The 27,970-nt window shown below is 38.5% G+C and overlaps 1 protein-coding gene across 3 annotated transcripts in view; it reads left to right on the top strand.

Moving 5' to 3' along the window:
- The window catches only part of cert (ceramide transfer protein), a 535,770-nt gene that overhangs the window by 318,872 nt on the left and 188,928 nt on the right, over positions 1–27,970 (top strand). For all 3 annotated transcript variants that reach the window (XM_067134802.2, XM_067134801.2, XM_067134800.2), the window contains one exon: positions 4,087–4,373. In XM_067134802.2, the coding sequence (XP_066990903.1) occupies positions 4,087–4,373 (287 nt within the window). The remainder of the gene's footprint in view (positions 1–4,086; positions 4,374–27,970) is intronic.

Below are 27,970 nucleotides of genomic sequence, written 5' to 3'. Positions count from 1 at the left end.
TTCTGCCTTGTTGATCAGGCTAATGGGTCCTTGTGTTGGTGTGGACTCTGGTATAGGAGTGTGTGGAAACTCTACATTGCTAATTTCATCACAGTACTGCCTCCTGTGCTCTGCTACTTTCTTTCAGTCAATGACAAGTTTGCCCTCTTTTTCATTAATACAGCAAAATCTCTCAATATCAACTGTTTGTGGCACTGCTTAGCAAGGCAGTAAATTTCTTGCTCGCCATCTGGTGTGTCAAGTTTTTTTTGTGGACTTCACTGAAGTGATCTGCTTTTGCTGTAGCAACAGCTTTCTTTGCTTCAATTCTGACATGTCGATAAGCATTCCGATTTTCTGCTGTCTTTGAAGCATAAAACTGGTGATAGTTTCTTTTTCATCTACACCTTGCTTCTTGACCTCATTTGTCCGGAGTTACGTTTGACAGTCAATTTTGCAACGCCTGGGCCTTGTAATGTCTAAATGTTCACGAGTTGCCTGATGATTCCTTTCTCCAGAGCATTGCACATTGTTTCAGCATCAGTAGTTAGTGGAAGAGTGATATTCAAAATTATGCCAATTTCCTTCTCCTTAAATTGCCACCGTTTTATCAGTGCCGGACCAGTGCATTCCTCTTTCTTAACAGTAGAAGCTTTGAGGCACAATTGAGCTACTAGCTGGTGGTGGTGTTGCAACTGTTTCATAAGGAAGTACCTTTACATCCAGAACCATCTTTATATCTCACCGACATACAAGTATGAAATCAATCTGGTTCATACTGTTACAATTGTAATATGACCAAAGGTGCGAGTTTCGCTTCTTGAAATATGTATTAGTGATAAAAAGGTCATGGGCCTAAGCAAAGTTCAAATTTATTTCCTCCATCTTCATTCCTCTGCCCAACACCATGATTCCCATGGCATCGATAGCCTTCAGCCTTCGGACCGACATGGGACTTCCAAAACCCTTTCATCCAGCATCTTCCAAAATTCATCTTTCACCATCTGTGAGCAACCAGTTTGTGGTGCATAACACGAGATAATGTAAATTTTCCTTGTATCCATGACTAATAAAATCTTCCTTCGACAGTCATCAAAGTGTTGTACTTTGGCTAAGGAGTCACGAAACTTCTTGCTAACAATGATTCCTTTACTGAGGGCTATATCATAGATGATTTTATAACCCTCGGCGATGTCTCTAGATTTTGCACTACTCCACCTTGTTACCTCTATCGTGGAGATGTTTATTCCCCACCGTTTTAAAGCCTCATGTAGTTCATAGGCTTTTCCCATCATAGATCCAACATTTAGGGAAGCTATTTTTGTATTTAGAGCTTGCTTATTTATCCAGAATCGCTCCAGTATTGCCGGTAAACCTTGCACACTTCTAGAGTCGACCGGGCCAGGTCAACGTGCGTCCCCTGCGGGGACTCCCTAGCCTTGTTCCATTCCTTATAAACTGACATTGAGCCATAATGATGTGATAAAAGTAAATTGGCCAGCCTGTCGCATGGGTCTGTCACTGATCCACAGTTATAAGGTGGGCCCTACTCCTTGATGATCCAACTTCCAGCTACAGAACAGCAGCTTTCTAAGGACCCTAAACTCGGAGATACTTCTAAGCGACCCACAACTACAAGGCAGCAGCTTTTTGATTAATTTTGAATTTTGTAATTATTGTACACTAATTATTTTCACTACTAAATACCACAAGAGACAGACATCTCAATCATCACAAGAATAAAAAGTAAGCTATGGACAGTTCTAAGTGCACCTAGGTATGAGAGAGTCATAATGATTTTCTTGTGCATTTTTGATCAAATGTGAAGGTGCTGAATTTTTTTTAAATGTCCTAGATACCCTACACATGGATTTTGCTGTTTTCTTCTGGTGAAGTGTGGTAACTGATTTAGCTGTTGCATTGTTGGACCTTCAGATACATGACCCCTACTGGATTTGACAGGTTTCTTGTGAGTCCATGCTCTTGGCTATTAGACCAATTAATCAGTGCCTTTCTGTGCTTCTTGCGTGACAGGGGTCTTTTGTTGTGCTTGGTAGAATTGAATTGACATTCCAGACAAAAAAACACAACAGAAAAACAATACACTTTTCCTGTACCACTTGTAGATCCGTTGGCAAAACTGGTACTCTACTATATAATGATTGTCCTGTCATCTCTTGTGTTTGGTGTAATCCATGACCATATTTCCCTTCACCGTTGCTGGCTGATTCAAGTATTTTGAAGGCATATCTGTCACTTCATTTTTGTCATCTTTGTAGTAAGTGCTAAGATGTGTATCAGGCTTCTTATCTTTCCATGAGAGTGCCATTCTTTGTTTTTCCTAAAACGAATTATTTTACCCTTCAGCATTATTTTATTTGACTTTAAGGATTCTGATTTTAAAAAATTTGTACTGCTCGTGACTGTTCTGTTGTGACCCTGTACATTTTTTGTAATTAATCTGCCTGTTGTTGCTGTAAATATGGTGGAGCTGTAGGATTGTTGAATTCTATTCTTTAACAAGTGTGGGTTTTAAGGAAATTAGAATAGGTTATTTTTTTGCTCATGGAGCGTTAAAAATTCTTTATTGGAACTGTCAGATAAAGCAAATACTTTCAGGCCAAATTTTATGAGTTTATTTGGGTTATATACTTTGATTTTAACCCTCCCTTTGAAACTGATACTGTTCTCATCTACTGATATAAATAGGCCTGGTGAATAAAACAAATACAATTTGTGTGTTATTATATCCATGACATCCAGTATAAATTCCTCCTCCGTTAGTGATGCCTATATATTTAGCAGCACATGGTTGTAGAATTCAGGTCACACGTTGGGTGATTCTAAGTCCTCTTGAAAGTAGGATAGTCATCCTGGAGTTGACGTTGATGTTACGCTGGTAGTAGCAGTCTTCTTCTTCCTTCTAAAGTTGTTGCTTAGCTGAAATTGACACACAAATACTTTAGTAAAAGTCCGTGCTAGACTAGGCTGAATTTCAAATATACATGTCACGTAACTTAGGCTCTTAGTCTCTCGCAGAACAGAAGGTAAAAGGGAAAGTTGATCAAGGAGACACTGCGTTTTATATCCTCTCACTTAGAGGTGTGGCTCTAGTGGTAATTATTATTGGTTAGCTGACACGTGATCGTATATTGTAATTGGCTTCCATTGTTCTCGAAATTACATGCAGACGGCGAGCGAGCAGGTAGTGCGAGTACCTTGAAACAGGCTAGTTTGTCACGTGATCGGCATGTTATCGATCGATGAGGGCGAGGAGAAAAATCAATACTCTTGAAATCTGAACTGGCCGAACAGCTGACTGAATGGGCTAGCAGGCTGTTGCCAAATATAACTTAAAACATCGCTTACATTGAACGAATGACACAGGCTATTACAGGCACATAATTAAAACATTCTAAAGCACAAAATTGACAGGGATATTTTATATATATAAACCAAGAATATAAAAATAAATTGTAAAAACATTTAAAAATAAATATAGCATTAACCTAAAATCAACTAGCATATTGCTTATATATTATATTTGATGTCTGATAGATATCATTATTATTCAATATATGTTATGATAATATGAATTATGACAAATAATTAAATAATATGTCTCTTTTTTTAGTTTAAATTTCTGCACCGTTACAAATCCTCCCCTTGATTTGTAAATATTCATTTATAATTACTCTTTAACAAATCATTTGATTGTAGTACGAATATAAATCTTTGTAACAATACTCAGTCTTCACATTGTCACATACATTTATACATATTGTGAAAAACACATTTACCAATTTTCTTGTTAGTGAAATAAGGTCCTTGTCTGCAGAAGAAATGTATGGAACTTTAAATAGTACTTCATCCCTTATTTCAAAATTATCCCCATGACACCTCCCCTGCTGTTTGACCCTCCTTCAGCTGACTTCCTCAAAGTTAGTCTTCAACATCTCTATTTTATCTTTACTTTTTTAATATGCAACATTCCTTAATCTCTCAATTTACACAGCAATGTCCAGAGCATTGTATTATCCTTTTCATATAATGACTACTTTCTCTTCATCTCCTGAATCATATAATTTTTTTAATGTTTCTGAATAGGTTTACCTCCTTCTTTGGACCTCCCTATTCCCAAAGAAACTATCTTTAAACATGGTGGAATGGCGATAGACTTCAAAGGAGAAGCAATGACTTTCAAAGCAACGACTGCTGGAGTTCTAGCAACATTACAGCACTGTCTTGAACTAGTCAGTCAGCGTGAAGATATGTGGCGACGGAGATTGGAGCGGGAGGCGGAACGAAGGCGAAAAATTGAAGAATTATACAGACAAGCAAGACAAGAGGCTGTTGGTACAAGAGTTGTTGTCCACAGTAGTCCAGACTATGAGGTAAGCTATTTTTCTGTCATTTTCTCATTTGAAGGAGATGGAGATGGGAATATTAAGTTAAAGTTCCTGATTTTGATTCTTTCAACTGGAAAAATGATGTCTTGAATTTATTAATTACTAAATATTAGTAGCATTGATGCAGATGAGAAGTAACATCTGTAACCACAGGTCATGACGAATATAAGAACAAGTGTGATGACTTTAGAGTTCAAGCACGCTAGAGTGGGCAAGCTCCACAGTACCGATCAGCTGGTCTTAGAAATAATGCCAGAGGTAACGTATTACTCCGTATATACACTAAAAAAGCAATGAGAAATTACAATTAAAATACTATGGCAGGGGACAATGGAAAAAAATCATACATGGAAATAAGAACTACAGCCCTTATCACATGTTGCTAAAAGCACAGATTACTGGAGTGTACATATGCAGATAAATAGCACGTAACTCACAGCATATTAAAACAAACACCTATGAACTATTCAAAGGTAATACTCTACTTACCCACTCAATTTGTCGGTTACTGGACTTTCGAAAGCTTGCGTGATTATCTGGCGGATGTTCGAGATTGTAAATCTCGCCAGATTTCCTTCGTTCTGAAGAAAAATCGGCACTTCAGATAATGATAAACAAGTCTGGGGATTACATCCATAACATGTTGAAGACAACAGCCAGCTCCTCAATGATCAACTGAATTTTTTTCTATGGAATCAAAACAAAATATATTTCGTCCCACATCTATTTTGAGTTCAATTTTCCATGAATTACTTTCCCGGCCTGGAAAAGAATGTTACATACACTTTTTGAAGGATGTGTTAAAGACACTTCATTGTTCCTTGAACCATAGACTTTTATTTCGGTGAGAACCGAAAATTTACTTTAATTATTCTCGCATAGAGAATGGGCACAGTATGAACACTTAATAAATTTAGAAGAATGATTAATAGGTCTCGGATGTTTGTGACATGTCATATTTTAATTTATTTTTATTATTTCCATGGAAAATACAAGTTAAGGATGATTTTATCTACGGTGACTACAATGATGCAAAATTCAGGGGTCATATAAAGTCCAATTTTGGCTCTTTTTACGGTTTTTTCATTTTCCGGTAATTTGCTGTATCATAGTTATATCTTCCCGTGAATTTCCGTATTTTTGTCATTTTTTAAATTCCATTTTCACATGCCTGCTTGCAGTCGTCTCAAATATGGATTTTTTCATATCTCCTAATTTTTCTCTATAATTTCTTGGTTATCTTTCTTAGAAATATATATTTATGTGAATTAGGAGGGTAAGCTGTATAGAAGGTGACAGATGCATAGAAAGCAGCAGAATAGTGAGCCTTAATTCATCTCTAATGATGATATGACGTATTACAAATATGACCCAGTAACATCCTATGATGTTGAGCGGTCTTTTCCCTCTTACAAGTCAATGTTCTGTGAAAATAGGAAATCGTTCGTATTTGAAAACTAAAATATATGTAATTTGCTCTTCTAATTCTTTCTGATTGCCCATCAAAATGTGACATTTATTTCATTCTGTGAAGAGTCAAGAGTTACCTCTGGATTGAGTAATTAAATAAATTCAAAATATAATAATAAAAGTAATATTATTATTCATTATTATTGAATATTCTAGATTTTGAAAGTATCATTTAAATATAATATTAATTTAAAGAGCGACAAGATTTTGAAGATTTTCAAAATGTTACCAAAAACTTTTAGGTCATATTTATTGTCATATTTTAATACTTTTTAGGTCATAAATGCTTGTATATTTCTGGACCCTAGTGATTAACAACGTACCGAGCTAAATGGTGTCTGAGTTCTTTTTCCTGTTGGGAGTTTCATGGGACTTAATCTCACTTGAAAGGTATTTCGGTAAATTGGGGAAAATGTGAGGCATTGCTCCTGGATGTAATTTCCATCTCACATGTGTTATCCACTTTTTCACCATTCACTATAGAATTAGGCCTATCTAATTTTACTATCAAATCATCAGAAAAATGAACATGACAAATTCTGCTATTACGCGTTAACTCGGCATCCTTCCATGGAATAGCTCTGGCCGATTTTTCAAATTGATTTCTATCCTTCGATAGTGAAAATAATGACGTATCATCCACTACTGTACCATAGCCTGACTTACAGCCAGGCACAAAACAGTACGGCATGCTGAACTATTAAATTAATCAAGCCACATAAGATACATGCTTGAAGTACACAACACACAATAAATTGAGTTTAGGAACTGAAAGCAAAGAAAATTCAACTTATTCACTAAAATGTTTCGCACAGTAAGGTCTTCTGCCATTTTTTATACCTGGCTTGCTGGAACTACTGGAGGATGTGTTGGATCTAATCGCTTGCAGTGCTTGCAGTGGCAGGACCACAAACTACCATGCTATAATGGTTCAGTCTTCACACTTGGTCTTATATTCGTCATGCACAGACTCTCATTCCCTTTATTCCTTTCTAGTATATTCTTAATAATAGGTATCTTTTTATTATATCCACCAGTCTGGTATTCTGGTTAGCGTAGCTGACTGCTATCCGGTTATACTTCGGTTTACTTTCTGCCAAAACCAATTTTTTTCACTTGGTGTATTTGTCTGAAATAAGGTAGACAGCCTTCTGAGTACAAGTATGGAAGTGTCCTATTTGGAAGGTAATGAATAAAGTCATAAAAACTGCAATTAAAGTACTGATGTGAGAATTAGTCCACAGTTGGAAGTTTGGATATTGGATCACAATGACAACCGATACCCCGGAATGAATGGAAAATCCTGAGGTAACATCATACATTAAATCCTGTGGCATCATCCCCATCTCATAACCAGTTAATTTCAGAAATGTGTGTTGACAGACTGCTGTATTACAGGTTGGAAAAAAAAAAAAACTACTGTATATGAAGTTCATGACAAAAATGCCATGTGCCCCAGCTCCAGATTACAACTAAAGTTTCTTAAGATAACATCTGTGGTTTATTTTAGAGTGTCAGTGTCTTCATTGGTAATGTTTTTAAAGTTTTTGACTCCCTACTTTTTTCTTTGTATATATTGTAAGTAGCATAGTTTCCTGGTTAAGAGGGCTATGCCGAAATTTTTAGCAGAGTGTGAGAAAAAAGATTTATTTGGGAAACAACAATTACAACTTTTCAAAATACTCTCCATTAGCACGTATACATTTTTCCATTCTCTGAAACCACTTAGAAAACATTTCAGTCCAAGCTTCTTTCGGGATGTCACTTAATGCACTTGTACGCTGCAATGGCCTCATCTGACGAAAACCGCTGCCCACATATTTTTTCCATGGTCTTAGGGAACAGAAAGAAGTCACATGGGACCAGGTCAGGTGAACAGGGGGGATGAAGTAACACTCGCACTTTTTCCCTTTCCAAAAAGTTCATTGTTCTGGCAGCCCTGTGTGCAGATGCATTGTCGTGATGCAGCAGAAGGTGCCCACTCTTGGACTCTGGGTGCTGTGACCTCCAAGTGGCGAGGACTTCGGGAAGACAGTCATTCACATACCATTCAGCATTGACTGTACGACATGTGTCCAAGGTCACAGAGGTGAGATGCCCCATTTTCATAAAAAAAGTTGCCACCATCTTCTTTCCGGAGTTCTGACTTCGTCGAACTTTTATGGGTGCTTCCTCCCCTGGAAAGCACCACACAGAAGACTGTCTCTTCGTTTCAGGGTCATAATAGTAGACCCATGTTTCATCACCTGTGACGATATTGTAGGTGTCTTCAGACTGCCCTCCATTGACTTTTTCTGCCATGAAATGACACCAGTCCACTCTCTCCTTCTTTTGGCTTTCTGTCGCAATGTGGCACCCAACGGGCACATCTCTTGGTAAGGCTTAAATAATCATGAACGATGGTCTGCGCTGCTCTTGACCCAATATATAAGGTCGCTTCAATGTCACAAAATGTAAGATGTGGATCTGCTTTGATCATTTCCCTCATAGCATCAATGTTTTCTTGAGTCACTGCTGTTGCTGGGCGACCGGGATGAGGTTCATCTTCAATTGACTGCCAACTCCTTAAAAACTCGTGAAATCAATTTCCAACTGTGGCTCTAGAAAGGGTAGCCTCACCAAAAATGTGCAGCAAAGAAGAATGGCATTCTTTGGCACTTAATTTCTTTTTATAATCATAAAAAATCAGTGCTCGAAAATCGCTGCGCGACAGATCCATCTTGCACCGTGTCTTATTCAGCACTGCCTGTGCTTTCTTCCCTCGCTGTGGAGGAACTACCGCTAGGAAGGGTTGCACGCGCATGTTCCAAGGTCGAAAAACATCGCTCTTTCAAATGAAAATAATCCCATTGTCCTCAGAATTATGGTTTACGCGCTGCTAAAAACTTTCGGCATAACCTTCGTCTCTGAACGAAGACCTGCAGACCATCTGTGCCTGGAAAACTCTATGGGACACTTCATTTTCGTAGTAATTTCAGTTTCACTCTCCCTTGCAAACTAAAGAAAATACTAACGGAATGGATTTCTATGTCTCCTTTTGATTATTGCAGTACAAATTAAATAACCTCAGAGGGGAATGAGGGAGGTAATTACTGTGTCCTCAGAACATTCGTGTAAAATCCATAGACTTCATTATGCTGGCTGTCAAATCATACTCATACAAATGGCCTGGATGATTTTGCTGGCAAGAGCTCTGCACGTTTCACTCCTTTTGCTTTTATACACAATGGTCTGAAAATGCTTCAACCAGTCTACCTTCATGATCTCCACAAACTCCCTCTTCAGGTCATAACAAATATATACAATCATGCAACACCGTGAGTTTATCCGTTCCCATTCACAGAACCACAACCTACACTAAATCATTCACTGTAATCGCAGTCCAAGAATAGAATCTCCTCCTAGTGGATGTAAAGTTTTGTCTGACTACTCAGCTTTAAATATGCCTGTGCAGAAACACCAGGAAAACCTGAACGAATCATATATTAGTTACTTTAAAATTTCTCTTCTGCCCTTCCTCATCTTCCTTCCTCCTCGTCATTTGAATGATCCAAAAGTTGGCAGATTTGATCCCAGCCCAGTCACCTCAGCAGAATACATCCACAAAATCCCCTGCCTTTTGTAATAGGCGACTAAAAGGGGAAGTGACCACACTTCTCACAGCTGAGTCTGGTCAAATACAGTAGAGATAAAACGCGACACTGAGCGAGATATCGAGGGACAGCTACTAGAGCTCACTCTAGCGGATAGACCTGAACAGTACTGATTCTCTCATAAGAGCACGTGTATTTTTGTGTGAAGTTTTTGGTGTTATTTATGCGTTTTCAGTGAGTTGACATAAATAAATAGGAGTGTGGGTCATTCCTTGATATCTCCTCTCAACATGAGGGGAAAGGTATGTGCTGTGTTTGGCTGCAGTAATTACGAAGTAGAGAAAAATGCGCGGTCGTTCTTCAGGTTCCCTCGTGACAAGAACATGCAAGTAATATTGTGTTTGCATATATATTCTTCCAGTGACAGAGATTTTTATAGTACTTCATAATCTTCTGACCTGCTCGACCCATATTTTAACTGGCATAAAATTGAATACGCATATTTTATTCTGGTGCAGCAGTTAACCTTCAATACCGATGTGTTGTTGTAGGTGTGATCTGTGGGTTTTGAAATGACACAGAAGCGATTTGGATAAGGTGTACAAGAAAGAAGGGACATTACGCTTATATAAGAATTAAAAGATCTGTTCAGATCATTTCCAGGCCAGCGACTTCAGAAATCCTCGACAATACAGCCAAGGGTATGTTACATTTTTGCTCTAATTGTACGTAAATATTCCTTAAAGCATCACTATCGACAACATTTTCATACTTTTATTTCTTTATCCCTCTTCTCAGATTAAAGCCGGGATTTTATAGATTATCTTTCTGTTAGTAGGCTTCATGTTAGGAGGAAAATTGTCCAGCTATTAAATGTTAAATCGCCGGGCTGAGTGGCTCAGACGGTTAAGGCGCTGGCCTTCTGACCCCAACTTGGCAGGTTCGATCCTGGCTCAGTCCGGTGGTATTTGAAGGTGCTCAAATACGTCAGCCTCGTGTCGGTAGATTTACTGGCACGTAAAAGAACTCCTGCGGTACTAAATTCCGGCACCTCGGCATCTCTGAAAACCATAAAAGAGTAGTTAGTGGGACGTAAAACAAAAAACGTTGTTGTTGTTGTTATTATTATTATTATTATTATTATTATTATTATTATTATTATTATTATTAAATGTTAATTCATTGCATCATATGTGTAAGGAATATCTTTCTGTTAGTAGGCTTCATGTTAAGAGGAAAAATTGTCCAGCTATTAAATGTTAATTCGTTGCATCATATGTGTAAGGAATGTGCCGATATTTTTATTGACAAGTGTCTTAATGTGATGATACAATGTTTTTAAATGATAAAGAAGACAAATCCAACCGTAAGAGTTCAGGCAGGAATGCTAAAGCTAAAAAAGTAATGCATAAATGAAAGATCAAGCCATTTCACACCAGTCCATTTCACTTCTTGTTTATGTGTCTAATTTCAGTCTTTGAATAATAACCTTTTAAATAATTCTTCATTCATTTATCCAGAATTGCTTTAGCAACTTTGAAGTTAATATCTCAATAACATAATTTATTTATCCACTAGCTGATGTACCCGTGCTTCGCTACGGAATTCTACATTGTATACAGAATCCTAGGTTAGGTAGTGTACACGTTGTGAGCAAGATTGTCTTAAATTGTATAGCTCTTAACGTTACCCTAGAAACGCGACGGGAGGTCACCAAACATCTTTTCTCATATGAAGACTGAGGGAATTTTCACTGTAATGGTAGACCCAATTTCATACCATCAGTCACAATCAGGTTGGGATGTTTTCATTATAATGCCTTTTTACATCCTCAGAAAGACTGTCTTAGTGATTTTCCCAACTGAAATGAACATACAATGACGTTAATAGGAATGGCGTGATTAAAAGCAATGCTTTCATATTACGAAATACTCGTTCAAATTAAACACCACACATTTTCTCACTTTTAACGAACAGGACTACGCTGCCTATCTAACAGTCCGAAGTTCCAGACCTGGAATGACCAAACCGCAAACAGCCGTGATCCGTGAACACTCTTCGGCTTTCTTCGGCGGGGAGAGGGTTGAATAGTGGAGACTCCCAGGGCAAAACCTATGCCCAATTACTATTCTGTTTCCTAGGAGTACCCGATGAGTCGGAAAATATCAATTCACTACAATGACGGCGTAAAAATCTATCTGACTTGAAGGCAAATTTTTCCTCCAAGCCAGAAGAGAAACCTCCTCTTCACTGCCAGGCCAGGCCATACTACTACTACTACTACCACCACCACCACCACTAAGTGAGGCTCTGCCTTAAGTATGCATACTGCTCATTCAAAACAGCGCGTCAGAGTAGGGATCGAATAGCTGAAATACTATGATGATCCAGTGTGTTACGTATCGGCTGTATCAGAAAATGTATGAACCAGAGGAATGGCATGCTAAAGAAGAAAGTTTTCTAACTCCCTGGCTATTTCCCGCCAATATTCAGTCAGGCTGTTATATTCGGTACGCAGCAGTAATTTATTATAGGCCTTCACATTTTGTTTTATTCCCACTCTTAAGTACCACTCTTATCATAAAAGATAAATGATCGGAAATTCTATTCTCTATAACTTTAATATATAGTACTTTTCGATACGACCAATAACATTGGTATTTAAATATGACAGTTTAGGCGCCTTAACCTAAACTACAATTTCATCCAGGTTGAATAAAATTGTTTATAGCTTAGACTATAGTTTCTTATTCCCCTACTCTATATGCCGATTTTCATTAAATTCTGTTAACCCATTTTCCCGTGGCTCGGCATTGATATGGACTTGGCAACAAAAATACAAATTCATGAATATCTGTGTTATCATAGCCGGTACAGTAAAAATGTTTAAGACATAGATGGTCGGAAATTTAATTCTCTATAACTTTGGTTGTGTAGTATTTATCGATACAACTAATATTATAAATATTTGAGAATTACATTTAGGCCTTCCCCTAAACTACCATTTCACTCAGCGTAAATAAAATTAATTATAGCTTAAATTGTAGTGGCTCATTCTCCGACTTTGCATACCATTTTTCAATGAAACAGGACTACTACTAATAATGTAAATATTTAAAAATTAAATTTTAGGCCTTCCCCTAAACTACCATTTCACTCAGCGTTAATAAAATTATTCATAGGCTAGATTGTAGCCACGTATTCCTAGACTTTGCATACCAATTTTTATGAAGATAGGACTACTAAAAACATAAATATTTGAAAATTAAATTTTAGGCCTTCCCCTAAACTACCATTTCTATCAGTGTGAATAAAATTATTTATGGCCTAGATTGTAGTGACTTATTCCCCGACTTTGCATACCGATTTTCATTAAATTCTCTTTGGCCGTTTTCTAGTGAAGCGTGTACATACAGACAGACAGACAGACAGACAGAAATTACGGAAATGTAAAAAGTGCATTTCCTGGTTACTGTGGACGTGACCGATGCAGAAATACCATTCTTTTCAAATTCTGAGCAATGTACAGACAAAACTCTTATTTTATATATATGATTACATTTCAGGCCTTCCCCTAAACTACCATTTCACTCAGTGCGAATAACATTATTGATAGCCTAGATTATAGCGACCTATTCCCCAACTTTGCATACCAATTTTCGTGAAGATACGACCACTAATAAAATAAATATTTGACAATTAAATGTTAGGCCTTCTCCTAAACTACCATTTTTCTCAGCGTGTATAGCCTATGTTGTAGCGACTTATTTTCCATCTTTGTCTCGCGATTTTCGTTAAGACACGACCACTAATAACATAAATATTTGAGAATTAAATTTCAGGCCTTCCCCTAAACTACCATTTAACTCAGCGTGATTAAAATAATTTATAGCCTAGATTGTAGCAGTTCATCACCCGACTTTACATTCCGATTTTCATTAAATTCTCTTCAGCCGTTTTCTCGTGATGCGTGGACAGACAGACAGACAGACAGAAATTACGGAAAAGTAAAAAATGCATTTTCTTGTTACTGTGGACATGACCGATACAGTAATACCATTCTTTTCAAATTCTGAGCAATGTACAGACAAAACTCGTTATTTTATACATATAGATTTCTGTATATACATTTCCATTGATATTTGAATTTAGCGCGATTTGTTCAGGTCAAGTCACTACGAGTGCCACCGTCGAATTGTCTCCCATTTTAGCAAGGCGAAATCCGTAAGTGTCGCGTATTATCTCTACTGTATTTGGTCTGGTGTTGCTTCCACTTACTTGTCCCAGTCTCCTCGCTTTCATCTTTTCTATCCAACCTCCTTTGATCAACACGTGTTATTTTCCAACCCCAGAAGTATTAGGTTTTTGAGGGCTAGGGAGTCTTACATTTTCATGCCCTTCGTGGTTTTTCTCTTTCTTTTGCCGATACCTTCAGTTTTCAAAGTGTAGGACCTCTTCCATTTTCTTTCCGATTAGTGTTACGAGAGGATGGTTGCCCAGTCGTACTTTCTTGTAAAACAGTAATCACCACCTCCACTCCCAGCTCAGTCTGGTGGTATTTGAATGAGTTCAAATACACCAGCCTCATAATTAAATTAAATTTTACTTTCTTCTTCACCGGGCGAGTTGGCCGTGCGCGTAGAGGCGCGCGGCTGTGAGCTTGCATCCGGGAGATAGTAGGTTCGAATCCCACTATCGGCAGCCCTGAAAATGGTTTTCCCGTGGTTTCCCATTTTCACACCAGGCAAATGCTGGGGCTGTACCTTAATTAAGGCCACGGCCGCTTCCTTCCAACTCCTAGGCCTTTCCTATCCCATCGTCGCCGTAAGACCTATCTGTGTCGGTGCGACGTAAAGCCCCTAGCAAAAAAAAAAAAAAAAACTTCTTCATTCACCTATGTCCAGGGAGCTTGTGGATTGGGCAATGGATCATTGACCTCTGTCCACTTCTTTCACCTCGCTGAAGAAACAAAGATATGTGTGTCGCTTTTGGGGTACTCCCTAGCTGTTTTGCCCGATCCACTTCGACATTTTGAAGCTATTATTACGATTGGCTTACCATACCCAAAGGCATTTTGTACTTAACTGTCATCTTTCAATGAGGCCACCTCTGACCTGGAGAACAAACATCATTTGATACCACCCCAACTTGGAGAACAGAAGCTACCTGCTAGAATTTAGTGGCATTTCCTTCACTGGGAAGACAGCACCCAACTGAAGGGGCTCCTCCGCCCGAACCCATTGGCCCCTTTAGAGAACTGGGTTATTTATGCCACCCAAAACTTGACTTTGAGTCTATGACAGTGTGCTATCTCCTGTGCGACAGTATTCCAGCAACTCAGGGTCGCCAAAGAGTTGTTAGCGTGACTTAAAACCGTTATTACTACTACATGTTGACGGGATAGATGAATAAGCACAACTGGTAGTGTTTAACTTCAAAGATTTATTGACTATCTGCCAACTACACAGGTACACCAGGACCACAACCTACACAATGCAACACACACCATTACACAGTTCGTGCTCTCTCTACTTTCAGTGTTCAGTCACACTAATTCACACTTTTAACTTCCTCAGCAGAAACTTACAGTGCAAACAACTACACAGTACACACTTATGCAACTGGTGCACATAGTCTCAATCAGTCCCACAGTTACTCTCTGCTGCTACCGCAGTCCTCAGTTCACAGTTCATTATGACATACACTGTTTATATTGTTTAATGGAGGACCCTACCTTTTCAATACTGTACCTGAATATCAAAATAATGTATATTATAAAATCTTTAACATTTCAGTACATGGTTCATCCCCTAGTTAGGGACATCTTCACCTGATGAAGACAATTACAGTACAAGAGATCCAGTATTCAAAGAGACAAGTTAAAAGTGACCATAAGAAGTATAAAATAAGGCATGTACAAATAGGAACACTGTAGAACTTTTCTAGTCCCTATTTTTGTCGGATCCAACCGCGTAAAGTAACTATATTAGAAAATGATTGACAATGTTCTTTAAAGTAAGGCCAAGATAAAAGATCTGATGAAAACACATCAAAAATAGTCTTGATCTTCTGATACAAAGCGTTACTTAAAACATAACGATTTTTTGGCACTTGAATAGTATATTAAATTTAGTAAGAATAGGAGAACTCCTTTTTCTAAAAATAAAAAGAAGACACAAGATCGTCTCATAAACCGGTGAATTTATAATGAGCAAAAACAGCGTAGAAAATAACTTGAAGGTCAAGCAAAGTCAAATGCCATATTTTCTTGCATATAACTCGCACTTCTTTGACAAAAAGTATGAACTTTTTTGGTGCATGATATATGCCGGGATTTGTGTGCAAAATATTGTATTCCCAAAAAAACCATAAAATTTGCATTAGGCTATTGAAACAAGACAACTGGGATACTTACCCTATTCATTGTTACTGCCTTCAGTCTCCGAGCTATTCTCGCTTTCATCATTCTGGTTACCATCCAGTACTGCATCATCCTGACTTCCGTCCAATGCATTTGCGATGCCCCTCTTCAAGAAACTCTTTACAATGAGTCGACACCATAGCCCATGCCCGCATAACCCAATCACACACGAGTTCAACTGACTGCCTCTTTATTTTCCCTGCTGGTGTTAGCTCTCCCCTCCTGCCATCCATTTGGCGTACAATTTACATGTTGTCCTTGAAGGGCTTGTTGATGGAAACCTCTAAGGGCTGTAGACAGTATGTGAGTCCACCATGTGCCCATGGAAACTGTCCCACACTAGTATTACTGGGTGTCCAAAGCAGTGCCCATGGCCATGCTCCCCATACCGTATGGACTCAGCCCTGCACAATCCTTTCTCTTGAATCCGTACATGAATGCCCTTGGGAAACTTCACTTTAGGCACTGTTTTTCTTTTGAAAATGTACAGTGGCAATTTTCTTCCATCTGCGGTTATTGCTAGCATGATAATACAACACTGTTTTTCACACCCAGTTGTTCGTACAAGCACGCTAGATTCTCCCTTGCCAGACTGAGTGGCTCAGACGGTTAAGACGCTGGCCTTCTGACCCCAACTTGGCAGGTTCGGTCCTGGCTCAGTCTGGTGGTATTTGAAGGTGCTCAAATACGTCAGCCTCGTGTCAGTAGATTTACTGGCACGTAAAATAACTCCTGCAGGACTAAATTCCGGCACCTCAGCATCTCCAAAAACTGTAAAAGAGTAGTTAGTGGGACTTAAAACAAATAACGTTGTTGTTGTTGTTGTTTGTCCAACCCTTGTCCCGTTTCCCTACGGGGTCGGGTATGAGGTGAGATGAATTTGTCGTGGCGTTTTTTTTTATGACCGGATGCCCTTCCTGACGTCAACCTCATCAGAGGAGTTAATGAGAGATGAAATGAATGACGTGATATATGATAGTAGGGAGAGGGTGAAACCCGGTGCCGGCACATAGCCTACTCCTGTCGAATAGCACCAAGGGGTCTGCTCAAGGCTTAACGCCCCCATCCGACGGACGAATCACCATCAACAGCGTCATATGCCCTCACTCCATATTAGCACTGCGGAGAGGTTTGGAATTTAATCCAGGCTTTTGGCACGCAATCTAGTGATTAGAAATTGTATACCACCACCTCCCCTACCCTGCCGGCCAACATTCTGATGGTGAAAATTTTTTCGACCAACAGGACTCGAACCGGCTAACCTCGGTGTTAGACCGTTTTTAGACTTCAGCGCCTTAACGATCATGGCCACCAGGCGGGCTATTATTATTATTATTATTATTATTATTATTATTATTATTATTATTATTATTATTACTAGATTCTCCCTTTTTGTTGATGGAGGTGTTACATGGCATGTCTAAGTTTACCGGGATTTGATCTGCATTGCCAATTTGAGATAAGAGGTCATTGTTTTTTTTTTGTTTTTTTTCCGCATTGCTATCACATGGCGATAAAAATCTATGATTTTGTTGGTGAAATTGCTTGGCATTCTCTGACAGAGAGATGTTTGCCTTCTCAGACACAATCCCTTTCCTGTCATGAATGTACGGATGCAACCCCGGTTCACTTTCAGATCCGAACAGCCGATTCCTCCTTTAATAGCTAGTTCGCACACTTAGAAATGTAGCATCATGTGCAAGGTACTAAAGCCATCATTTTGCAACTCTCTAACGTAATGAAGCAACTAGTCTTCCAGCTCTGGAAACTTACCGGTTTTCAATCATCTGAATGCCTTGTGTGTTCAGTTGGTGGTTTCTAGCGCAGCTTTCTGTTTACGCCAGTAGCAGACATTAAACCAAGTCGCACTGAATTCTCGACAGGCAGCTCTGTTACTATGTTCTTCAGCATATTTTATCACTTTGAGTTTAAACCCAGCCGTATAATTCCCACGTTTCTCCACAACTTAAAGATCGACCTACACAAGAAAACTTAACTGAGGAACAACAATGAAACATGAAAACAGAATATTGGTACTTGTTGGCAATGCAACGGATGACGATAATAATTAAACTTATGCCGTAATGGCCCACCTTTTCAATACTACATTATGCAGTGTTTACATCACATTTCTAATCTGCGAACTAGTTTTGGCCTTGGCTGGCCATCATCAGCCTTAATGCAAAACTGTACACACACATCCAATAACTAAAATGTATAAACACACACAAATTACATTAAAAAGTGTTAAAAACATCTGGGATGAACTATGTGCGCAACATGTAAGATATGACAAAATGACAACATTGTGATCACAATTCAATATGGATAACCATGAAGTTTAAATCCTACTAGGTATGATACAACAGACGGACGATACCTAATACCGTGATCACTTGACTGCCTAGAGAGATAAACACTCCCAGTTCACATTATCAGCTCTGCCGGACAGGTAGCGATAAGAATATTGATATAGACGGAAGAGTGATGGGGATGGCTGAGTGAGATTGACTGGCTAGGATTGCGGCTTTGGGGCAGGGGTTTGCAAGTTAGGTATTTTTGTTACAACAGCTAGCCTCAACCGTCTGCAGGTAGAAAGAAATGCAGCTTCTTCTTGCACTGTCACATACAAAGTACCGTAACAGCAATTGGTACAGTCCCGATATTTAATGTAGGCACATCCACGGAGTTCCCAAACTTTATTTTGTGAATGTACCATATTATGGCTTTCGGATAACGTCAGAAATTAATGCAAATTTAGTGCGGGGATTTTTTCCTGTAATTTCAGATGTTAAAAATGGGGTGCGAGATATACGTGGTGGCGAGTTATATAGCAAATACGGTAGATGCTTATGGAAGGAGTCTACAAAGTAAGAAAAAAGAAAATGGTAATTAGAACAAGAGTTATAGAATGGGAAAGAATAGAGAAAGAAATAATTGAGCAATATTGATAGAATAAAGTGTGAATAAGTTAGAATAATTAGCTATAAGTGTTTTAGTGCTTTGTTGACTTCTAAAGTACCGGGCGAGTTTGCCGTGCAGTTAGGGGCGCGCAACTGTGAGCTTGCATCCGGGGGATAGTGGGTTCAAACCCCAATGTCGGCAGCTTGAAGATCGTTTTCTATGGTTTCCCATTTTCACACCAGGCAAATGCTGGGGCTGTACCTTAATTAAGGCCACGGCCACTTCCTTCCCATTCCTAAGTCTTTCGTATCCCATCGTCGCCACAAGACCTATCTGTGTCGGTGCGACATAAAGCAAAAAAAGAAGAAAGACTTCTAAGTTTACCACTAGATGTGCGTGAAATGGAGGCATTAGAAGATAAATGTATAAGAATTTTTCAGAATTCATAGCACATTGGCTTGAAGAATGAATTAGCAAATGCTAATCTCAGTAGAGGTTAGAAACAGATTTAATGGACTAGATTTTAGTGGCAAGGTCCCGAAAAAAGCTATGGTCAGAAATGTGCTGTGTTGTATAACCCATTATGGGGGTTATATGCATACATATATATATATATATATTATAATAATACTGCCGAGGGAAATCACAAAGTATCGGTGACACCGAGTAATTTCAATCAGTAGGTAGTAATATTACGCAGTGAGTTAAATGCCAAATTGAGAATGGAGGCCGTGGTAAAAAAAAAATCTCCAATAAGCATTCCAGAGTAACAACAGATAGCACAGTGGAAACCATGCTACATCACATTAGAAAATATAGAAGAGAATGTGAGGAGAAATAAGGGACATGACGGGCGAAAATAGATGAGAAACCAAGATAAAATTTGAAAACATATTTAGAATAATAAATCAAAACTCTAACAATTTACGTGAAAGGAGAACTGTACAAATATGAAATTTTCCCAACCACATATACAAAATACAGATTCATTATAGTAAAATAAGACATCCAAGAGAAAGAAAGCAAACGAGAGAGAATAGCGCAGGAATGGAAAGGGACGAACAAGGAAAGGATAAATATGGCTGTAAAAAGAGAAACCCAGAACGAGAAAAAGAGGATGTTCACAGTTACCAAATTTGAGTATTCCAGCAGGAAATCTTCTGAGCAAAATCTAAATGCTATATGCAAGTCACAACCACTTCCATTATCACTCGAATTGACACAAAGTAACGTAGTTCTACAGGCGAATAATCACAATATACTTCAAGTGAACCAGTTTCACAACATTCAGAAACTCAAATGGCGAAGCACTGAACAGATAGAAGTGTGTGTACAGTAGGAGTCGCACAGTTGCCAATACACCACACGCACATTTAGAAAGAAAGTCGTTACTAGGTTCGTCAATGAAGAGTTTAAATACAAAAAAGACAAGTGAAATTTCGGCCTGGAAATGCCATGCTCCCAGTCAGAATTTGCAAGGAAAGTATCTCCCAATGCAACTAAAGGTATTTACAGTAAAGAAATCAGCTTGTCATACCTTATCATGAACCAAATTGTACCAACTGCCCGAAAATGGAGACTGCTGGGCACATGTCCCTAAGGACGGAGTTGACGTTGGATGTTGCTCCCTCCACACAGGCCAAAGTCCATCTCAATATATTCAGAGGAAGGCCAGGTATTTATAGTGTGGAGTAGAGGGGAAATAATGAGAAATATGTCTGGAAGTTTCCAGAGGTTAGTGGAGCATGCGCGACAAAGCAGGCGATGTCACATGATGTCAGCCGGCGAAAAGAAGTTAGTTTGTCGTAGATCGTAAAGGTGGATAGAGCAGAGTTCATGCAAGGTATGATGTGTGCAAATTCACATTAGTATGTAAGTTCCAGTTAGAGAGAAAATGCGGTTTACAGAGGTGCCAACCTCTGAAATGGCTTTTCCGTAATTTCCCCCCCCCCCCCTCCCTACCCGCCGAAAAATGTTGGAGTCAAATCGAAAGCACACTCATCCCTTCTGGATAAATAGACCCTATTTGCCCTTCCCTTCTTTGTAACTTGTTTCCCCACGCAGCAGGTGCTTTTGTGTGGGATTTTTCTCGTAGCATTCTTCCCCCTGTGAGGACATTTTCACCTTAAGAACAATAAGCGATTCGAGTGTAGATGTGATTATTGTAGGCCTGAATTCATTCTGTTTTTCCTATTAACACTGACAACTCTTTCTGTGGGAGAGTTAATGTCAGGTACACTTAATACTGCAATAATACAGGATTACATCTTTTAGTGAATAGGAGAGTAGAGTTATTCATTCCCAATGAATTTCACGACGCTCACGGATAGCAAAAGGAAGTGACGATCGAATGAGTATCTTTGCCAACTCACAAAATTTGAAACGAAGAGGGTCGAGTACCAATGCTCGAAAAGATTTAATTCTCCTTGTTTTCTTATTTTTTCCGTAGAAATTATGTTTTCCTTATAATGTCGCTCTTCCGTAACAATTTACCCTTGGACCATAAAGCCATAATCGGCAGGGGAAATCCGTAATAATTACGGATAATTCGTAACAGTTGGCACCTCTGGGTTTATATCATGATGAGGGTAAGTCCATATTAATAGTAGAAAAAGGTTATGTGCGTGGCGAAGTTCATAATTGTAGTTGCTGGTGAAGTGAGGAGTCCGTTACAGTTGTTAAGGAGACGGCAGAAAAGCATATTCCCTAGAAAAAAGAACGAGAAAGGCAGGTGGTTATCAGACAAGGCATTGCAAATAAAAGAAGGAAAGTGAAAATCGAAGGAGAAAAATCAAAAAGTGTCTAAATTAAATGCAGAGTTTCAGAAACTAGCTAGAAGAGACAAGTCTTCTTGAATGGACAGTGCAAGGAAGTGGAGGGAAATAACAGAAAGGGTAAGACAGGGGATCTTTACATGAAAATTGGAGACAGCAGTGGAAGATTCCAAGCAAAAATTGGAATGATTTAAGACATAAATCGTAAAGTTCTAACAGAATGAGAGAAAATTAAGGAAAGGTAGATGGAATATGTAGAAGGTTGGTATAGCAAAGAACTTGCACGTTGAATACAACCCCCGTATATCGTTCGTAATGTTGCGCGGAGAACGAGTGACGTACGCTGTACGGCCTTGAGTTCTAGTGCATGGATGCTTACATACTCACTTTTTTCCATTTTAGGTGAGGGGACTTTAGTTGGCCTTGAAAAAGCATCTCGGGATGGTGTGTTAAAATAAGTCCCAACTCCCATGCGTAGCCATGTGGAGCTACAAGCCAGTCCCCAAGAATTACAATGGTTATCTTATGACGACGGACAGCCTCAACTTCCTGAGTTTGATGAAATATTTGGTGCACAAATTCCAATTGATGAATCCTCAACAACAATGTACCCCTTCACATATTTCTTCAGTAATGATTTGTTCAAAACAATCAAGACAAAAAGTAATTGTTATGCCAGGCAGTCAATTGACAAATTACATGCAGAAGACAAATTGAAAGTGAATTCTATTTGGAATAAATAGATTTGTATAAAATTACATAAACTCTACAAATTCTTTGCTATGTATCTTGTCAAGAAGCCAAAATTGAAAGATTATTGGACAAATTATCCTGTACTGCAGAGAAGTTTTGCTTTCAAATTGATGTGCGAGATTCTTTCTTATCAATCCTCAGCATGCTGCATATTGTTGACAATCATACCTTTGTACCTTGGACTTACAATGACCATAACTCTCTGCACAAGATTGTCATTTTTTTGACAGATTTGTAAACAAAAGTAAATTAGCTTTCTTTTCAGCAGAGAATCTTGCAGTTAATGAAGGAATATATCCATTTAGAGGGAGAATAAGTTGCAAAGTTTACATGAAAAACAAACAACACAAATACAACATAAATTTCTATGTACTCTGTGATGTTAAGACAGGATACATGTTGAACTGTGAAATTTTCACAAGCTCACGTGGTAATATGGATGATAGTTGATGCAACAACTTAGTGCAGATAATTTTCATAAAGGTCATACAATTTTCATGGATTGCTTTTATACAAGTCCTGCTTTTCTAGACGAGTTGTGGAATCTGAAGACTGCTGCCGTTGGAACCATAATGAAAAATCGTAGAGGACTCCCAGCTGACTTAGTACAGCAAAAACAAAAAAAGAAAAGAATGAACTCTCCTTTTGACTGAATGAACATTTTTTTCTAATATAGAAAGATATCAGAAACGTTAATGTACTTTCAACAAAGCACAGAATGATGGCCACCATTGTTCCTGTAAAAACTAAACAATGGTGGTGAAATGAAATGTCCTATGGCTTTTAGTGCCGGGATATCCCAGGACGGGTTCGGCTCGCCAGGTGCAGGTCTTTCTATTTGACGCCAGTAGGCAACCTGCGCGTCGTGATGAGGATGAAATGATGATGAAGACAACACATACACCCAGCCCCCGTGCCATTGGAATAAACCAATTAAGGTTAAAATCCCCGACCCGGCCGGGAATCGAACCCGGGACCTTCTGAACTGAAGGCCAGTACGCTGACCGTTCAGCCAACGAGTCGGACAACAATGGTGGTGTTCAATAAATAAGGCCTGTTGCTATCATTGTCTACAGTCAGAACAAAACTGGTGTAGACCATACCGATCAAATGTCCATTTGAATGGATGAAAGCCATAACGGTATAAGTAGCATTTTGGTCATTCAGAGAAAAAGGCATTTAAACATCGTAACACTCATATAAAGCATAAACCACCCATCACTAGAGTGCAGAATATTACCGCTATCACTCATATCTCTTTGTTGGTGAAAGGATACATCCTCCCGGAGTTACATCCTGCACTTAACTAATTTTTTTTTTTTTTTTTTTTTTTTTTTTTTTTTTTTTTTTTTTTTATGTCACTTATACGATTATGGTTTTCATCCATTCATTTGATTGATGTCAACTAAAGTGGTGGAAAGAAGTGTGTTTCCATGTATTCATGATGATGGTAGTCAACTCTTTTATCTTGTACAAGGAAACGAGAGTAAAGTTGGTTGATCTTTCTGACTACATTGCACAACTAGCGCAAATGTTAGTTGACAAGGGTGGTGAGCAGTTGAACACAGATTCAAATGCGACTTGTCCTGTGAATCGATTGTCGGTGCGGCTTTTTTCCAAAGAAAATTCCTGCAACTGAGAAATCTCAGAGGCCACAGAGATGATGTAAAGTTTGTGCTGAAATTTGCAGAGCTATGTTAGGAAAGTCAGTGCAGAAAGACACTTGTTACTATTGTGAGCAATGTAATGTCGGCTTGTGTTTCTGTAAGTGTTTCGAAATATTTCATACTAGACACAATTTCCACAATTAATTCAATTTTTTAATTTCTCAATGATTAGTTATGTATGTTGTTACATAAATGTATCATGGTGTGTGTGACTACATAACTTTTTATGTTTTTAATATGAATTGGGAAAATTAAGAAAGATTTGAAAGTAGAAAAAAATGTTTTCAAGTTCATTTATAAAAGTTAGTGATTTTGCTCCAATTTTGAAAAACAAGGTATGTATTTATAGCTCAAACATTCCTGAATCCAAAATAGATATGATGAAACCTCGTTAGTGTGTTCCTCATTAATCCGTTTTTCCGGTTAGCATATTGTAAATTCGAAGTCCTGATTCTCTCCGTATTAAATCTATATAACAATACCTCACTTATCACGTCACAAATTTTCGCTATTACCGCTTAGTGCGATTACATTTTCCTAGCCCTGAAAATGTTATTTGTCTTACCTTGTGAAACAAACCCGATTTCCAACTCGGGTAAGATCCGTCGCCACAGTTGCATGATTACGGAAGAAGGCCTTAAATTACTGAACTACACAGGATAAGTTGGACTTTTGGGGAGCAAGCCGTTAGCCTTAGGAATGTTCGGTTTTGCTTGCCGGTTAACAGCAAGATTGCTGAATAATACAGTGAGTCTATTTGTGCTTGTATTTCGCATTTCATTCAGAAGTTAAGACATTTATTTTGTGTTGAGTTGTACAGTGAAGTGTGGTGAATATCGCATGATACGGTAACGTATATCTGGAATAGGAACATAATCATGTGAAGATGATTAGCATGGTGCATATTTGTTTTGTGATGGCCTAGATATGGATATGGAAAAAGTCGTGATATTCCTTACTAATGAAGACAAAATTAAAATCTTTCAGGAAGTGGACTGGCATCCGCATCTTTAAGTGCGCAGAGGTCACGAATATTGAACTCGCACCTTCAAGTTTCGACTCGATCATTTGACTTGATCGAAGTTTTTCAAAATGGCGGTCAAAGTCATTCCTCCTGATTCCTCCCAGTTGCACATGGTCGAATATAACCTCCAATTCATTGTCTAAAGGTGTGACCAGAAAATAATGTTTAATAACCTACTGCTCCGAAATAAAAGGCTTCTACTAACATTTGTTTTAAAAAGAGTGTGATCTGCAATAATACTTTAATATTTTTATTAGCCCCTGTGCATATGTTTTTATATTTGTTGTTTAGTGTTTTTCACACCTTTCAGTGCACTTATTATTTTATAAGGCCCTGCAGAAAAGTTTTTCATATTTGTTTTCTCGTGTTTTTCACACCTTTTAACACTTTCCTCTCATCTTTAGATATGGTAGATATAGTTTCACTGTACCCGCGGATACACAACATAAAATGCCCTCGTGTCGGAAAAAATCGTATCTAGTGTTTCCATATCCTTGTTGGATTATTTTTATTTGTGTATTCAGTAGTACGTTTTCTCACTCAACATGTTCATTTTTGTTGTCCCCCTGCAGAAACATCTTAACAAGGTTTTACTGTATGTGACTTTAAGTAAGGTTATCTATCAGTTAATTTTGTATAAAAATGTGAAAATGCACAAAAATGTTCAATCCACATTGTAAGATCTAACTTCATCTGCTCAGTCTTCAATGTGCTAATAATAATGGCATGTGGTTTCTGGAGAGGCCTGATGCAGGACTTTTGAGTTGATGTCCAGTAGGCGACCAGTGCGTCTATAGGGATGGGGCCCTAACAGAGATGAATTGACAGCACAAACATCCAGGCCACAAGCCGGAGGAATTAACCAGTGAAAGTAATAATGCCTGACCCAGCCAGGAATCAAACCCTGGATCCCCTTGATCAATTGCCAGCATGGTTAACCATTTAGCCATGGAGCTGGACAGAAAAGAATTAAATAGTGCTGATGATGAAGTTAATGTGCTCGCAGATCCGGATCCAAATAGTCTAACCGAGCGAGTTGGCCATGCGGTTAGGGTCACGCAGCTTTCAGCTTGCATTCAGGCGATAGTGGGTTCAAAGTTCACTGTCGGCAGCCCTGAAGATGGTTTTCTGTTGTTTCGCATTTTACCTTATGCCCATGACTGCCTCCCTCCCGCTCCTTGCCCTATCTCATCGTCACCATAAGACCTATCTGTTTCGGTGCGACGTAAAGCACGTAATTATGTAATTGTCCCAAATATTCCAGAAGGTGAAGTCAAGTGTAGCCCTTGAAAGTATTGCAAAGAAGGCAAGCAGATATTATGGAAGCCCTGAAGATGGTTTCTATAAATTGTATGAACTCACCCAGGCAATTTTCCAGGAAGGAACTCGGTCATCTTTATTTAAGAAGTCAATTTTAATACCAGTACTGAAAAAAGTGAATCTGACTTGATGTGATATGTGTAGGACAATAAGTTAATCCTCCATGCATCTAAAATTCTTCTTCACATTATCAAGAAAATGTTAGAAACCAAAATTTATGATTGGATTTTGGACAGGTTTTTGTGGACTGAATGAGTGCTGTGTTCGAAGAAAATTTTATGTTTGCTTCATTATCATAATAAAGCCTTGATCGAGTGTCCTGGCATAAATTATTTCCTTTACTTAGAAATATAGGGATAAAAAAACCAGATCATCTAATTTATTTGGGACCTTTACAAAGGTCAAACTGCAGTCGTGTCTCTTAAGGAAGGATGTTACCTATCAAGAAGGGTGTAAGAAAGGGTTGCTCTCTATCACCTTCTCTTCAGTGCTTTTGGAGAATTGATGATCATTTGTTTTGTACAAATTGATGGGAAAATCATTGCTATCATAACTCGGGTAATTCGTATGACTCATGTGTATATCCCAAAGTCGGATGAGGTGGACTTGTTATTGTAGTCGAAAAGTTCTGATGACTCATGTGATGATGGTGTTATTGTCTTGCGGCCAGGGAGAGATTCAGGTTGTGGTCTTGACTATAGGATCTACTCATGATTGGCTGGCCAGGATGAATCCAGATGGATCATGTGAGAGGAAGGGGAAAGCTAAAATCTATATATGTAGGCGTCATACGGCGAGGAAGGATGACGCTGTACAGGAATGAAGTAGTGTTGACACAACTTCTGATATGGTACTGGAGTGATACTGCTGCATTATACTGGACTGGACTAGACTGGACTTCAAATGTTCGTGGAACATGGCTGACCTACAAACTGTGGAATGCTTAGGCACTTGGTATTTTATCACTTGTGGCGGTTTGGTATTATATGTTGGTGAAAGATGTGAGTTGATACATCTCAGACTTTCCAGAATTAACGTTTTAGAACGACAAGCGTGTGTTGCCTAAGTGAATGTATCTTTCCAAACGAGTCTTAGTCATTGAGCGCAGTATTATGAGTTATGAGGTACAGTATCTGTGTGATATAAGTGCCAATTATGAGAATCGGCAAGTCGTGTTGATACAGAGACAGTGAAGGGTACTTACCTACATGTATGTACATTGTTGAACGGTCTAACTACGAATGGTGACTTAGTTCTCACTTTCGTTTTCCCACTGTTTTCATTGTTGTTGTAAATATGGATTTTTCCAGTAATGTTTTGTGTATTATATGTATATTTTGGTGTATTGATCAGTTGCTCATGCACAGATTTTATTGAGAATATAGTTAGTAATTTTAGAATCAGTGTAGTTATTGATGAACCTAGGTGCAGTTCTTACCTATTTAGTCATTTTCCGAAGGTTAGGTAAGGCCTAAAGCAGATGTACCAGTACGCAGCTTTTATGTACAAGCCCTGGGAGAAAAGGAATTATCATGCTCTTTAAATTCGAGGGATCCATTCTGGTGAACTCTGACGTCCATACTATGGACATTTTGATTAATTAATTTTATAATTTAATTTATTTCAAGTATTTTATTAAGTTGTTGAGTAATTTTA

Source organism: Anabrus simplex, chromosome 1 (assembly GCF_040414725.1).
Source record: "Anabrus simplex isolate iqAnaSimp1 chromosome 1, ASM4041472v1, whole genome shotgun sequence".
NCBI classification, from domain to species: domain Eukaryota; kingdom Metazoa; phylum Arthropoda; class Insecta; order Orthoptera; family Tettigoniidae; genus Anabrus; species Anabrus simplex.
The sequence above is the reverse complement of the archived record's forward strand: the minus strand, read 5'-3'. Positions and strand labels throughout refer to the sequence as shown.